This window comes from Medicago sativa, chromosome 7 (assembly GCF_051527215.1).
Source record: "Medicago sativa cultivar Bolivia chromosome 7, Bolivia_mono, whole genome shotgun sequence".
Taxonomy (NCBI): domain Eukaryota; kingdom Viridiplantae; phylum Streptophyta; class Magnoliopsida; order Fabales; family Fabaceae; genus Medicago; species Medicago sativa.
This window is the reverse complement of record NC_140755.1, coordinates 88606919-88621766: the sequence shown is the minus strand read 5'-3', so window position 1 is coordinate 88621766 and position 14848 is coordinate 88606919. Positions and strand designations below refer to the sequence as shown.

The window sequence follows — 14848 nt, the reverse complement described above, 5'->3', positions numbered from 1 at the left end:
GTTGCTGGCATTACTATTATGTGATGTGATAGACTGTTCAAAACAAAATAGACCGCCAATATATAGTATTTAAAGTTCATCAAGTTCATTGTGATACAGCTGAGTTATAGGAAAGAGGCACCGGCACACACCCACCCACAATAATTCAAGTTCATCTATCGTTCTCTCTCCTCTAAAATGAACTAAAGTCACCAAAGACAAAGACACCCAAATGAGTTATAGGAAAGAGGCACCGGCACACACAAACACCACACACAATAATTCAAGTTCATCAAGCCACCTCGAGATCTCAGGCAAGAAAGGAATCATTTCAAAATATATCAGTATTTATTATTTTATCTAAAGTAGTATCCACTCAAGAGAAAGAAAATAGTACTGAAGTAGTAATTTAAAATGTACATTAAAAATTGGATTGGGACCTGCTGCTGTCTGTCGCCTTTACTTGAGCACGTTACAACATGTTTCTCATTACTATACTACCTACTGTTCTATAAATAGATATCAATAGTTCAATACTCTACCACCAACTTACCAAAGAAACACACCAAAAATGACAACTATGTTTGGAGGATCTGTTTTGCTATGCTTCTTCTCACTACTGTTACTCTCTCCAGTTGCAATATCACAGAAATGTAACCCACAAGACAAGAAAGCGTTGCTCCAAATCAAGAAGGAATTCAACAACCCTAAGTCTCTATCTTCATGGAACCCACGCAAAGATTGTTGTGATTGGGAATTTATTCATTGCGACGTATCAACTTCCCGTGTCATTTGGCTCGCAATCGAATTCTCCGGCCCAGACCAATTCACCACCCCATTCCCAAACCCAGAATTCATTGGTCATATATCCCCTTCAGTTGGCGACCTCTCTTATCTCGAAAGACTCGAATTCAACCAATTACCCAATGTCACAGGTCCAATCCAACCCACTATTTCAAAGCTTAAAAACCTCAAGTATCTTGTAATCTCCGGGACCAGTGTATCAGGCCCGATACCTTCTTTTTTGGGCCAATTTAAAAACCTTGAGCGGCTTGACTTTTCCTCCAACAAACTCAATGGCTCAATACCGAGTTCACTTTCCCAGTTGACCAACCTCAAACAATTATTCTTGCACGAGAACAAGCTTTCTGGACCCATTCCAGCTTCATTGGGTCAACTAATTAATCTTGAGAGGTTAGCCTTGTCCAAGAACAGGCTTGTGGGTGATGCTTCCGTGCTTTTCGGGAGCAACAAAAGGATAGAGTACATTGACCTTTCAAGGAACTTGTTTTCGTTTGATTTTTCAAAAGTTGATGTTCCTAAGAAGAGCTCGTTTTTGTTGGATATTAATCATAATAATATTTATGGAAAGATTCCAGTAGCATGGACCAAAGTGAAAGAGTTACAGATGTTTAATGTGAGTTATAACTTGTTGTGTGGTCAAATACCACAAGGTGGTAATTTGCAGACAAGTTTTGATGTGTTTAATTATTATCACAACAAGTGTTTGTGTGGGTCACCGCTTCCCAAATGCAAAGTGAAGTGATAAAGGAAGGAGGATATTAGTTAAGTTCAACCTGAATCTCAGTTTTCAATAACAACTTGAGCTGACATTGTACTTTTTTCTTTCTTTCTTTGTTGTGTGTATTGTACTTTTTTTTTTTCTTTTTCAGATAGCCTAGTGGTTAGAATTCACCTTAGAAGGTGAATAAATGGGGTGTCCGGAGTTCGAACCCCGGCCCTTGCATATAATAATGCATTGTCCTACAAACTGAGCTATGCTCACGGGACTATTGTACTTTTGTTTAACATGTGTTTTTATTTTATTTACGGAAAAAACCTATAAAATAAAAACACATGTTCTAGTTTATTTTTTTGTGTTTGAGATTCCATTTCCATTAAAACAAATGGTAAATGTTAACGAGTGTATCTGAATCATTTTTAAGTACTAAAAGTGATAAGTTTTTATAAAAGTTTTTGTATTTATTGAATTGGAAATTTAATTTTTCTAAATAATAATTTCTTCATTAAAAATTCTTAAATAATACATATTCGTTAACAAGACAAAAAAAATTAAGCTTCTTGCTAACATGTGTCTTCTAATCAAAGTTAGTGAAGAACGATTATATCAAAACTCATAGCAACCACCTCGGGTTCAAAAATTTGTGATGTCCCCTTGACTTAGAATTTGGAAGCTGTTCCTCCATATCACTTTACCTAAGTATCAGAAACACATATCCATGCTCTTCACTAGATGTGTCAATATCATGGGGCTTTGAAGTTTTGGCCCCAGCCCACATAGTAATGGGCTTAAAAATCCATAAGATTAAAAGGCCCACATTCATGCAAGCCCACAAATCAAAAGCCCCCAAGCCCCAAAATTTCTATAAACATTTTCTTTTAAAGTTTTTTTAAAAAAAAAAAACTATTTTTAAAGTTTTTTTTAATTCAAAACAAATTATTTATACAAAATAGCTTATTACGATTTCATTTTAAAAAACAACTTATTCAAAACAACATATTTATGCAAAACAACTTATTCAAAACAGCTTATTTATGCAAAACAGCTTATTCGAAACAACTTATTTATACAAAATAGCTTATTTGTGCAAAACAGCTTATTCAAAACAACTTATTTATACAAAACAGCTTATTCCGATTTCATTTTAAAAAACAACTTATTCAAAACAACTTATTTATGCAAAACAACTTATTCAAAACAGCTTATTTATGCAAAATAGCTTATTCGAAACAACTTATTTATACAAAATAGCTTATTTGTGCAAAACAGCTTATTCAAAACAACTTACTTATACAAAACAACTTATTTGTGCAAAAACAACTTATTCAAAACAGCTTATTTAAGTGGGCTTTGAAATTTGGGGCTCTATTGACACCTCTACTCTTCACCCAACTATCTTTTGTATCCAAGTTCAGCTTGGAGCCCCAGGATCCTTCTTCTGTAGCGCTGCAGTTTTTGCTTCATCTGCAGACTTTCCTTTTTTGATCCTAATTGCTGTGGCAACCGAACCTATTTATTTTTGAATGCATCATTTTACTTTTACCAAATTTTTTAAATATCAGACCAATTTGTTTGTTACTTTACAACTAAAGCTGTGGTTCTTATTTTAAGACTTGTTATTTCTACACATGTTCATGGCAAATTGACAGCAGCACTTCAAATAGCCTTCATATATTCTTTCCTAGTTTCTTATCAAATTCACAATACTATATATGTTTTTTTTGCAGTGGCCGGAGTTTGAACCTCGAACCTTATATATATTATGCATTGTTCCTACCGACTGAGCTAAGTTCACAAGGATACTATCCTATATATGTTTATTAACAATATCATTATCAAGAAATAAAACAAAGTTGATTCCCATTTTTTTAACACATCCTAGGCATTCTTATGAATTTCCGAGGTATTTTTTAACACATCCAAGGTATTCTTATTAAACAGAACCCACAAAATATAAAAGCTTTTAATTGAATATGTAAATTATTGGTCTCTCAATATACTTACTCACTAGAAAAATTTGCTCAATGAAATTAAAGACTATACTATTTCATTGAAAACAATAGTTTTAGTAGTTTTATTTGAGCAAGTTTTATCAGCACTAACTTCATACTTATAAATTTTCCCTCATGACACAGCACCCTCCCTCACCTGTTAAACGGCTTGATAGAAGATATTCCTGCCTATAGTCATCCCCAAATTCACGTAAAGAAGGCCATGGATACGATTGTTTTGCTTCCATTGTTGGAATGTCGCTTTGCTATCTTATTTTTGGCTTTCTATTCTACAAACATTGGAAGGTTGTGGTTTGTTTGGAAGAGGCGGTGTTTCTATTTGATAAACATTGGTTGGTAACGTTTGGACGGCCTGCAATATTTTTATCTATAATCAAGCTGAGCATAAAAGATAAGAATTTTTGATATATCAAAATAAATATTCAACAAGAATCTGAAACATCAAACATGAAGTATCTCGAGGTACTCATCTATGTCCAGAACTGAAAACTAAAGAAAACAAGCCAACTTTGTCCCAAATAACAAAACTATCAAAAATACAGAGGGCAAAAAAGAAACAGCAGACATAACAAGTTAAAAAAGGGATCAAGATCAAGCATCTGCAATGGTAACCTCAACCTCGACACCAGGTTCGATGGTGATAGAGGTAATCTGTTTAACAACATCCGGGGAACTGTAGAGGTCGATGACTCTCTTGTGCACACGGAGTTCAAATCTATCCCAGGTGTTGGTACCTGAAACAACAAGCAGTGTCATGAACACAAGACAGAATATCATTCATTCAGTAAGAAAATTCAGAGAATCCTACACTTCAAAAACACTATAACTGACTTTGTAAGAAACACATTAGCAGCACAAAATTCAGGTGACATACAGGAAAATTACAATGCCATGATTCAAGATAAAACCAGGAAACATCACACAATCAAGCATTCAGCACCAAGGTTTGGCCTACACGAATACACATGTACACACATAAAATCAATAGCATAGTAAGAAAATGCAAAAGGGGAACCCTACAACCCGTGCGCCTAGAAGAGAATCAACAGAGAGATAAATAAATAACTACATGTAAAACATTTAAAGATCCACTAATTCAAACCCGTAGTTGAGTCCTTCATAATTAGTTCAGGAACATTCTGATGCGTAAACCATTCAACAAAACTGATTTAAAATGATTTAAAAAAGTTGCTGTCTTATAAAAACAAAGTTCGAAAACAGAAACCTTCCAGAATATAAGAAAAAAAATGTAGCTGACAAAACATTACAAGCCAATAGATGGATAAGCAGACTAGTGAAGGGGATTGCAAAAACTACAACTAGACAAAAGTTGCCCAATTATTATTTTTGAGAGAAAAAACAAATACAAGGCTATATCGAATTCTAATTACAATTACAACAACAATTTGCATCTAAATTTCCATAAGCAGGCTAGTTTCAGGGCACATTTCTTAAGCACCCATTTGTAAGCCATATTAGGAGCTTAGAAAAACATAAGTAAGCTTCAACAGCTTATATATCAATAAATGTAACGCTTTGATAAATTCTTATGCTATAAAATAATACAAATACTCTCTAAATAACCTATTTCAACAGTTCCCTCTCAATGATGTTTCTAATCTATTAGCCATTGACTACCTTTCATCAAATAATCATAAAATAGAGTGAAAATAAAAACATAGATAAAATGAAATACCTTCTCCACAAGGAGTCTTCCTGGTAGTGATATGAAGAACCTTAGTAGGCATCCTAACAGGACCCTTCACTCTAAGATGCTTATCCTTAGCACCACGAACCAAATCAGCACAAACTAATAACAACAATAACAAGTGAAAGTTGAAATGTCAGCGTCGTACTGAGAGCATAAAAAAAATAAAGGAAACATTAACAGAACGTACCCTTCTCGAGATTTTTGACATGCTTGGAGGAAAGGGTGATCCTAATCTTATGGATCTGCTCTTGGGATTCCTCCAAACCAGGCTTGGTGGGTTTCATCGCAGCGTACGCCATTTTGATTGTTCAGAGTTTAAACACTGAGTGAATAGGTATTAGGGCGCCGCAGCTGGTGAATCAAAGGAGACAGAAATCGAAGGAAGGAAGTGTTTTAACAAGTCACGGATGGTTGGGTATGGGTCGTGGTTTTAGGTCAAACTAATAGGCCCAACCCACCCACTTTTTCTTAAGCCCAGCCCACCAAAGTGTTTAAATTAGAGATTGTGCAAATTGACATCGAAGAGAATTGAACATAAAACTTTGAAGGCAAAATATTGTTAACTTTCTCATTTCAATTAAAGTTTAATTTGTATAAACGTCAATGTAAAATTATTTTACATGTTCATTCAATCGTGTGTTGTCACATCGTGTATTGCATTTAAAACCACATGATTTGTCATATTCATTAAATATCACATTTTAATTGCATCGTGTTTATTTAGAAAAATCCAAATCATATTATACAAACAAGTTTTAATTACTCATTTTAATTGTATTTTGGTTCCTCTATTTTATAAAAATCTAACTTTTTAGTTTTTCTATTTTCACTTTTTTTGTTTGGCTTTGGTCCCAAACTATATTTTTATTTCCAAAAATGGTGATTTTTGACAAAAAAAAAAGTGATTTATTACCCATTGGTGATTTTTGACAAAAAAAAAAAGTGATTTATTACCCATTGTTAAAACTAAAGATTGAATATCATTTTTAAACACAAATTCATATTTTTTGCATAAGAAATCACTATTTTTATAACAAAACATGAGTTGAACCAAAATTACAAGAAATGTATAAGCAAAGGACCAAAAGTTCGATTAAAAAGAACTATTTTTGTGGAGTTTAATAAATTATGGGGAACAAAAGTGTTGCAAAACAAAATGCTTCCACCATAGTTTCTAGATAAACTACTTCCGTACTTTTCAACTTTCTCTTTGCTTCCCCGCTCTATCACACGCAATATCTATGCATATAAATTTCTATGCATAGAAATTTCTATGCAATTTATTCATAGCACTTATTAGTTAAACTGGTTTATGTGAAGTAGTAGTATATGATACATTATTTTCATCTTAGTCTTAATTAGTTCCTCTAATTTGATCATGGACCCTATTTCAGCTTCTGAACAGCGCATACAGAACAACGTAAACAATAAGCAGTTTCATCCAAGAAAGCCTGTAAGTTAGGCCCCTTGCCTTCTCTCATTGTTGAATCTAATTCATGCTTATAATAGACCACAAAAGTTTTATTTTACTTTTCGTTCTTCCTACAAGCCCAAGGCATGCACTTATTTTGTTACTGTTAGAATCTGTGTTGACTTTTCTTTCTCTAACCTTGTTTTGTTTCACAATCACAACAAAGGCAAGACAACCAAATCCAGTTGTATATAGAAAATTGCGTCGAGGATCAGCTGTAACCAGAACTTCTGGGAAGGAAACTGAGGTAAGATCAAGTTAATTTCTCTCTCTTTTTCAATCTCTATTTTGTCACATGTCTTTGTGTTGACTATTGACATGATTCACAGCTCTATACAAATAAGGAGTTATTGAAAACTATTGCTTTCTTAGCAAATGCTACACAGGTATTATTTCCGGACTTTAGTTACTCACTTGCATGCTCAATCTAAGATCATAAACAAAATCTAAAAAAATTAGCTATTCTTTTATATTTGTAAAAATCATGTAAAAAAACACAAATCTATTTTAAACTTAAACAGAAGAAAAAAAATCATGATTATTGATTTGTTAACTTTGTTGAGTTAAAGTTTGAGGGGATGATTTCACATTGACTATGAATGAGACAAATGATATAGAGAAATGTCCCACCCACCTAAAACTTTAAGATTAGCGGTGGAGATGCGTTGTTAAAGTATTTTGTGGTCCTCGATAATTAGTCTGACGTTTCTCTCAACGCTCTCCCGTACTTCCCATTAAATAGTATCAAAGCCCTGATTCGGCTTGGTGGATGGGCGGGATTTGATCCTAATATTAGACTTTGTATCGAAAGAATGAGATAAATTATGAATATACAAAAGAAATGACTCATATATCTACTTTAAGGTTGACCATAGATGCATTTCCTTTTTTTTTTTTTTTTGTTCTTCTACTTAAAATATTCATAAATACCATAATTTCCTCAAATCCACAATTTTAAAAAGTGTATTGCAAGAAAGTGCACGTAAATTTATCCTCTTATTAGTATTTAGTACATGAAGTGATCCTACCTCCTACACATATTTGATTTCATTGGATCCACTTTACTTAAGTAGATTTCAGTTTAAATAGCTTAGAAACGACAAGGTTCCATGCACACATTGTATATGACATTTGCCTCCGCAGCCAGGGAAACTATTGCCGTACAATGACGAGAGCGAAGAGTGGATCACACACAATGAGGATGATTGTGATTCAGTGTGTGACGATGAAAAGGGAAAACAAGAACATGAGATGGCAATACAAAACTCTAGCAACAACAACTACTACATAAAAAAACAGAAAAAGAAAAGCAACCAAAATGACAAGGTAAGTAGTCTTCTAGATTTGCTTCCTCGTTAGCAGTGTATTTTGTTCTGCTATGAAATTTGTATGTGAATTTGAAGTACTTTAACTGATCTTTAAAATTAACAGGCAAAGCCAAACAAGGAATGCGGTGGTGTATCTCGTTCCTCCTCCCACGTGATATACGTGAAAGACACGATTCAAACTTCCAATTGCAATCAAGAACAAGGACTAAAACAAAAACTTTATACCTCTTCCAAAGCATTTATACAGTTCTGTTCAGCAGAGATAATTTGTCCACAAGAAGACCGTTCTGCATTAGCAATTAAGTTATATGGAATTCAAGCAGCACTATTATCGGGTTTGGGAAATCCTTTTGAAAACTTATCTCAATCCATGACCTCGAGAAGCAGTTCACAAATACTTGCAGTAAGTTTGGGGAAAGCATTTAATGGTTTCTTACCAGCAATGTTATGGACTGGAATGATCACAGTGAGCTTTTTCTACACAGTGATGGTAGTTTGGTCTTTGGCTTTTCGGGTTCCGATTATCTCAATGTTATGTCTTTCTCTTTTATATTGTTTGTCTGTGTTGGTGGCTGCAGCTTCAGGGTTTAATGTCGTATGGGGCACGTTTAAAATTAATGGCATTTTATTTGCTTCTTTAGGGGTTCTTAGTTTTGTTATGATCCTTTTTGTTTTTGTTATGTTTGTGCTTTTTGCTTGCTGGCGACGCACGGAAGATGATGGAGGATCAAAGTGACTACCTGATGGTGTAACTAACGTAATTGCATATCGTTGTTTAACAGCATTGTAGTAGTATGAATATCTCTTATTCCATTGCATAAAAATAAAAGGGAATTGCTTGATCTCGCGAGAGAATATCAAGCGAAAAATTCCCAACGTTGGCTATTACTTTGAAATGCAGTGGTTTCCTTATTTTTATCCAAGGGCCCATGTTTTCCACCAAAAGAAATCTAAGGATGGAAAACAATTTGCAATCCATTCGCTATGTTGCAGTTCGCTGCAAATAGCACTACTCAAAATAAAAAATATAGTATGTGCAAGCTACATTCTCGATTTTTTTTTTGTTGATAGACGAAATGACAAAGTCATTATAAATTCACACACACAAGTGGAGGTATCGTATCGCTACGGCTATAAACACTTTATTATTCCTATTAACAAAACATCCCCTTTTTCTTCGCTCTTCCGGAACCGGTACAGAAATGGGTGCTTTTTTTACGTTGTTTACCTTAGTTACTGGGGGGTTTCGGGGAAGACCTATGTGGGGCACCTTTTGGGTGTGGGATGCTCGTTTAACCTCTGTATTCATCTCGTTTCTTATTTACCTGGGTGCACTGCGTTTTCAAAAGCTTCCTGTCGAACCGGCTCCTATTTCAATCCGTGCTGGACCGATCGATATACCAATAATAAAGTCTTCAGTCAACTGGTGGAATACATTGCATCAACCTGGGAGCATTAGCCGATCTGGTACATCAATACATGTTCCTATGCCCATTCCAATCTTGTCTAACTTTGCTAACTTCCCCCTCTCAACCCGTATCTTGTTTGTTTTGGAAACACGTCTTCCTATTCTATCTTTTCTCGAATCTCCTTTAAGGTATGAAATAGAAGCTCGAGAAGGAATAGCAAAACCTAGTTTACTTCCCAGCTCAAACTGAACGCGATGTAATCAAACTTATGGTTGACGCCGTAGAGAATATAAAGCCCATATGCGAAGTGGAAAAAGTAGGAGTGGCAGGTACTATTTATGATGCCCCTGGGATTGTAGCCAGGGATCGTCAACGAACCTTAGCTATTCGTTGGATCCTTGAAGCAGCTTTCAAACGACGTATAAGCTACAGGAGAAGCTTAGAGAAATGTTCATTTGCTGAGATACTGGATGCTTACCGAAAGAGGGGAATTGCACGTAAGAAAAGGGATAATCTTCATGGACTGGCTTCCACCAATCGAAGTTTCGCGCATTTCATATGGTGGTAAAGTGAGACCACATAAAGAGCTCTCTGATCCTCATTCAGTCAGATTCTTCAGTAAGATATGGTTTTACCCTTTTACTTTTTCTTTAGACTTTATAACTCCTGACCCCAAGCTAGGAATTTTTTTGTTTTCTGATTGCAGTGACTGCCCTTACACAACCGGAAAGACATTGACTCGATCGACAGGCCCTCGCTACAAGACTGAAACAATTCGAATGATAGAAGAATCGACAGCAGCTCCTGCGCTTACTACTTTGAAAAGAGAGCATGGGGCTAGACCAGGAAAAGCATAGACTCGATCTACTTCAACAGCAGTAACTTCACCACCTGAAGGAAGATTAGTACTTTTTTCGGTAAATAAGTTTCACTCAACTCATCCCTTAGTTTGGAGGCTTAGCTTAAGTGAAGCTCTTTGATTGAGGATTGGGTAAGAGATGGACTTGAAGACTTCGAGCACTTCTGGGTTCCCCTAGGTCTATTAGACCACCATCAACTCATAGACCAATAGAAGACTTAGACATTTATTCTTTTTATTTTACGAGGTACAAAGCAAGAACCAAAAAGCATTGAAGCGCAAGAGAAAACCGGAAAAGGTTCTAGATCTCCTGGAAAAATAGGAAAACATAGCCTACTTACTTGGCCTACTCAAGAGCCACACAAAGAATAAAAAGCAAGAGGTTTGAGTGAGACAGCAAGAACGTCAGCTCACCCAAGGAAGGACGAAGGAAGAGCTTAGAAATCCTCATCAAGTGAGACAGAAAGGGCAGCTACTTAAATAAGAAAAGGAATTGAACCTATGAGTTCGATCCATTAGGTTCTTCGATTTATTCAGGTAATTTAATTAGTTGGGGATAAAATAGACTTCCCGCCATAGCTTGCCTCAGGTGGAATGGAATTCTTAAGTCTTAGACCATCCTTCAAGAACATTGCACGTAGCATCATCACTTCCTACGCATTTCGTCGGTAAAAAGACCAGGTCCCATTTCCTATTTCCACATCTCCGGTACCTATCTTATGGTCTAATTCACCTCGCAACGAAGGGCGTTTATTATCATAATTACAGGATCACCTCGTATTTAGTACTTCTATGATATCGAAATCCGGGTTAAACTACGGTTCACCCACTTCTGGCTCATCAACTAGGGCAGATCACTCATCTTCGGTTTTTATTCTTCCCTATCAACCCACCCTAAAGCATAGGAAACTACGTCAATCAGAGGTTGTTAGCCCCTGTCCATGATAGGTTGATGGCGGTTCTTCGCCAGATACCCATGGATGGTACCTTCGAACCGCAAGGGCAGTTTACTTGTTAAAACTTCACTATAGACTGCTTTCTTAGCCAATAACTCTATCTCTGAGAAGTAGTGCTCTTTGCTTCTTTCGTCCCATCGAGGAAATACCCTTTTCGCTCCTCTCCCGTTGGTCGAGTGGCTTTCGCTCCTCAAACTCTTCAAAAGAAGCCATCCTTGCACCTTAGAAATCTAAGACTGTTGTTTCCTTTAGGAGCGGAAATGCCGACATCTACTATTCCATCAAAGAGCCTATTCGTCGTAAGCCCTTCTAGTTCATCTACATCAGCTAATATCGAATCGCCTGTTGTGCCCCGAGAATGGTCTGTTACGGGCTATCATTCGTATCTTAAGGCAGTTCAGTTGATCGATCCAGGTCCAGTCCGCCTCTCTTCGGGAAGGAGGTCAAGCAAGGCTTCTTTAACCTTGGGGAGTTCTTCTGAAGCTATGTCCGCTGACGAAGTTGGGGAGCTTGGCCAGTCTCTCTATCGCCCTGACCTTCGAAAGAGGATCCTCTTTTCTGGCACTAAGTTATCCTTCGCCCGATTCGACATCGGAAGAAGCCCCACTATACTAGATTTAAGCAATTCGGGTGTGGATCCATCAATGGCTAGACGCACTTCACTTTCTATCGGACGTCCGGTCGGTGGCAGGAATTACTTAAAAGGCCTCACCTGACGAGCTAGCTTCGCCTGAGGCTCTTGTGGCTGCTGCGACTAAACTTGGTTGGTGCTCTTGCTTCGGTCGATCGAAGAAAGATGGTGTCAGTGACCAGAGAAGGTCCCTCTTTCTTTAGAGAATGACCGTGGTCGTTTCGCTTCCTCTGTCTATCGGTCGAGTGACTTTCACTTCCTTTCCATTGCGACAGGATTGAATCAGCCGAACCGCTTGAAAGCCTCCTTTTCTTCGTTAAATCGCGCGCGAGTTGGAAAGCTTTTTGAGGAGATTTCCTATAGCCTAACTGGAAGCGCCCACTGGCTTAAGATCTTGTGGGCTTAGCACGCCCTTGTGACGATCGATCTTCAAGCATTGGGCAAATACAAATAAATAAATGGATGGATCGTCCCCTTTACTTGAAAGGGAGGGCTTTCGTACCAAACCTGTGGCTGAATGGTTAAAGCATTCCTTTTTTTGACCGCAGCACCATATCTTGACCCTTTTCTCGAATTGGTCCATTTCGAGTTGGCCCACTCCCCTTCGACTGGTTCTCAAAGGAGAAGAACTGAGAGAGTATGCTATGCGCAGACTGACTTGCTGCTTGCTTTCTTTGAGGAATTGTGGAGTGAAGGTTTCAGTCGATTGAGACTCACTATTAGTACTTAGGCTAAAGTGTACTTTTGGCCCCCTAACTTTTAAAAGCTTGCGATTTTGGCCCCCCAAGAAAAAAAATATCAATTTTGGCCATCTATGTTTTCCCCATTTTGCACTATTCGTCCAAATGGCCAATTTTGACCGGTCAAAGCATGCGTGGCATGCCACGCGTGTAATTACTTAATTAAAAATAAATAAAAAATCCAGATAATCATCTTCTAAATTAAAAATAAAAATAAAAAACAGAAAATTAATTTTAAAAAATTTAAAAATTTTAAAAAATAAAAATTATTTTTCAAAATTTTAAAAAAAATCAGAAAAACAAAATTTTTTTTAAAATTTAAAAAATCAGAGAAAACAATTTAAAATAGAAAAAAAATCTGATTGTTTTCAAAATTAAGAAGATATTTAAAAATCTAGAAAATAATTTTCAAAATAAAATAAAGTTCAGATTTTTTATGATCATTTAGAAAATTTAAAATTCAGAAAAGCTGAAATATAAATTTTTTAAAAATTTTTAAATTTAGAAAAAATTCAGATTTTTTTTTGTGAAAATTTTATTCTTGAATTTTTATAAAATCTGGAATTATTAGTCCAGAATTCAGATTTTACGTAATTATGAAGATATTTTAATTTTTTAAAATTTGATTATAATTTTTTTTAATTCAAATCAAAATCTAAATTCCAGTTTTTTAAAAAAATTAATTAATTTAGAAAAGAATTCAGATTTTTTTTTCGAAAATTTTTAAAAAAAGTTATATCCAGATTTTTAAAAGTTAAAATATTTTCCAGAATTTTTATTTTTGTAGAAAAAATCTGATATTTTTTTTTATTTTGAAAATTTGACACCAGAATTTAAAATATATTCTTAATTTGAAAAAAAAAATCAGAATTTTTTTCTATTTTTAAAATTTCGAAAAAAAAACTAATTGTTTTTTCTAATTTTTTTTACCTTTTTAAAAAATCTAATTTTTTTTTACTTTTTAAATTTTAATTTTTTTCTGATTTTTTGGATTTTTTTAATTTTTGAAAATTAATTTTCTGATTTTTAATTTAAAAGATGATTATCTGGCTTTTTTTATTTATTTTTAATTAAGTAATTACACGCGTGGCTTGCCACGCAGGCGTTGACCGGTCAAAATTGGCCATTTGGACGAATAGTGCAAAAGGGGGAAAACATAGATGGCCAAAATTGATATTTTTTTTCTTGGGGGGCCAAAATCGCAAGCTTTTAAAAGTTAGGGGGCCAAAAGTACACTTTAGCCTAGTACTTAATACCACACCTTAATCAAAATCATACATGAGAGGCGATAAATCGTCTGATTAAGAAAGAAGGGGTCCGGTTTGTTCCGTCTCTCACTAATACAAGACGGGGATAAGCCGGACATGACCCCTGACTCGATTCCCGTCTTCTCTAGTGGGAATTCTGATCCCGCTCAGTCAGTGAGGATGTCCATGCTCAGTAGCTTCTCTGTCAGCTTCTTAACCGCGTGGGGCCTTTCCCTCTCTTCCTCTTTTTTTAAGGTAACCGTCCAGTCTTGGAAGTGAGGGTGTTGCAATCATTCCAATCCCTCTACTCGTCTATTAGCAGTTTCCTGAAGCCATTCTGCTATCATTCTAGTTTTTAGTAAAGTGACTGCCGTTGTTGATGTTCGATCGTTTAACTCGCAGCCAAGGAATGTTCCTGATCTGCGAACAGAACCAAAGTCGTACTCTCTTGACTAAAGTCCTAATGTAATGCCCTTTAAACCACCAAAAGGTCCTATTCCGACAACACTGAAAAAGGGCTCTCTCCGTCTCAGTTGGTCAGTACCTTAAACTAATTAGCCATTTCCAAGCTGCTCTTTCATAAGCTGTGATGGCTCTTTTGAATAAAAGGCATAGTCTATGTCATCTTCCTTTTGCCCAGGAGCATTCGACTGAAAAAGTATGCCATTAGTCAGACTCTCTAGAAGCCTTAGGAGCAATGGAGTCTGGTGAGTCTTGTCTCTTGGTCAGCGCTCGAGTGAAAATGCTTGATGGGGCGAGATTTGCCTTGGGTTCGCTTTTCGGGTGAGGTTTAATAAAAAAGTCAAGTAGGACAGCGGTGACCGCGAATGGCTATAGTTCGTCACTTGCGCTATAAAAAGAAGTAAGGAGGAAGATCAGCCCTAAGCTAAAGCGCTTTCTGAGAGAAGGAAATGCCTAATCAAGTAGCCAAGAATCATAGATTTCAGAAGGGCAAATTAATTTAGGAAGGATCCGATACCAAG

The 14848-nt window shown here is 36.0% G+C and overlaps 4 protein-coding genes across 4 annotated transcripts; 3 read left to right on the top strand and 1 right to left on the bottom strand.

Annotated features, from left to right (window-relative positions):
* Positions 1 to 210: 210 nt before the first annotated feature.
* Positions 211 to 1906, top strand: LOC146909892 (uncharacterized). The gene has a single exon (XM_085723044.1). It carries the CDS (start codon positions 551 to 553, stop codon positions 1523 to 1525), a length of 975 nt encoding a protein of 324 aa, XP_085579170.1. The 5' UTR covers positions 211 to 550; the 3' UTR covers positions 1526 to 1906.
* A 1986-nt stretch (positions 1907 to 3892) lies between these two features.
* Positions 3893 to 5592, bottom strand: LOC146909891 (small ribosomal subunit protein uS10y). The gene is made up of 3 exons (XM_085723042.1): positions 5412 to 5592; positions 5210 to 5323; positions 3893 to 4247 (listed from the first exon to the last, which is right to left on the bottom strand). Exons 1-3 carry the CDS (start codon positions 5521 to 5523, stop codon positions 4105 to 4107), a joined length of 369 nt encoding a protein of 122 aa, XP_085579168.1. The 5' UTR covers positions 5524 to 5592; the 3' UTR covers positions 3893 to 4104.
* Positions 5593 to 6388: 796 nt separating this feature from the next.
* Positions 6389 to 8908, top strand: LOC146909890 (uncharacterized). The gene is made up of 5 exons (XM_085723041.1): positions 6389 to 6677; positions 6862 to 6942; positions 7025 to 7081; positions 7839 to 8021; positions 8127 to 8908. The coding sequence occupies exons 1-5, from the start codon at positions 6603 to 6605 to the stop codon at positions 8757 to 8759; spliced, it is 1029 nt and encodes a 342-aa protein (XP_085579167.1). The 5' UTR covers positions 6389 to 6602; the 3' UTR covers positions 8760 to 8908.
* A 317-nt stretch (positions 8909 to 9225) lies between these two features.
* On the top strand, positions 9226 to 10073 carry LOC146909889 (Ribosomal protein S7p/S5e family protein). Its single transcript, XM_085729384.1, has 2 exons — positions 9226 to 9504; positions 9650 to 10073. Exons 1-2 carry the CDS (start codon positions 9226 to 9228, stop codon positions 9998 to 10000), a joined length of 630 nt encoding a protein of 209 aa, XP_085585510.1. The 3' UTR covers positions 10001 to 10073.
* The last annotated feature ends 4775 nt before the right edge of the window (positions 10074 to 14848 follow it).

Bases quoted from the DNA above. Each gene is read 5' to 3' on its own strand.
- LOC146909892 (XM_085723044.1), top strand. From the start codon at position 551: ATGACAACTATGTTTGGAGGATCTGTTTTGCTATGCTTCTTCTCACTA.
- LOC146909891 (XM_085723042.1), bottom strand. From the start codon at position 5,523: ATGGCGTACGCTGCGATGAAACCCACCAAGCCTGGTTTGGAGGAATCC. The intron at 5,324-5,411 runs GTACGTTCTGTT...TGTTGTTATTAG, and splicing joins TGTCAAAAATCTCGAGAAGG to TTTGTGCTGATTTGGTTCGT. The intron at 4,248-5,209 runs GTATTTCATTTT...TTGTTGTTTCAG, and splicing joins GAAGACTCCTTGTGGAGAAG to GTACCAACACCTGGGATAGA.
- LOC146909890 (XM_085723041.1), top strand. From the start codon at position 6,603: ATGGACCCTATTTCAGCTTCTGAACAGCGCATACAGAACAACGTAAAC. The intron at 6,943-7,024 runs GTAAGATCAAGT...CATGATTCACAG, and splicing joins CTTCTGGGAAGGAAACTGAG to CTCTATACAAATAAGGAGTT. The intron at 7,082-7,838 runs GTATTATTTCCG...TTGCCTCCGCAG, and splicing joins TCTTAGCAAATGCTACACAG to CCAGGGAAACTATTGCCGTA.
- LOC146909889 (XM_085729384.1), top strand. From the start codon at position 9,226: ATGGGTGCTTTTTTTACGTTGTTTACCTTAGTTACTGGGGGGTTTCGG. The intron at 9,505-9,649 runs GTTCCTATGCCC...GAGAAGGAATAG, and splicing joins GATCTGGTACATCAATACAT to CAAAACCTAGTTTACTTCCC.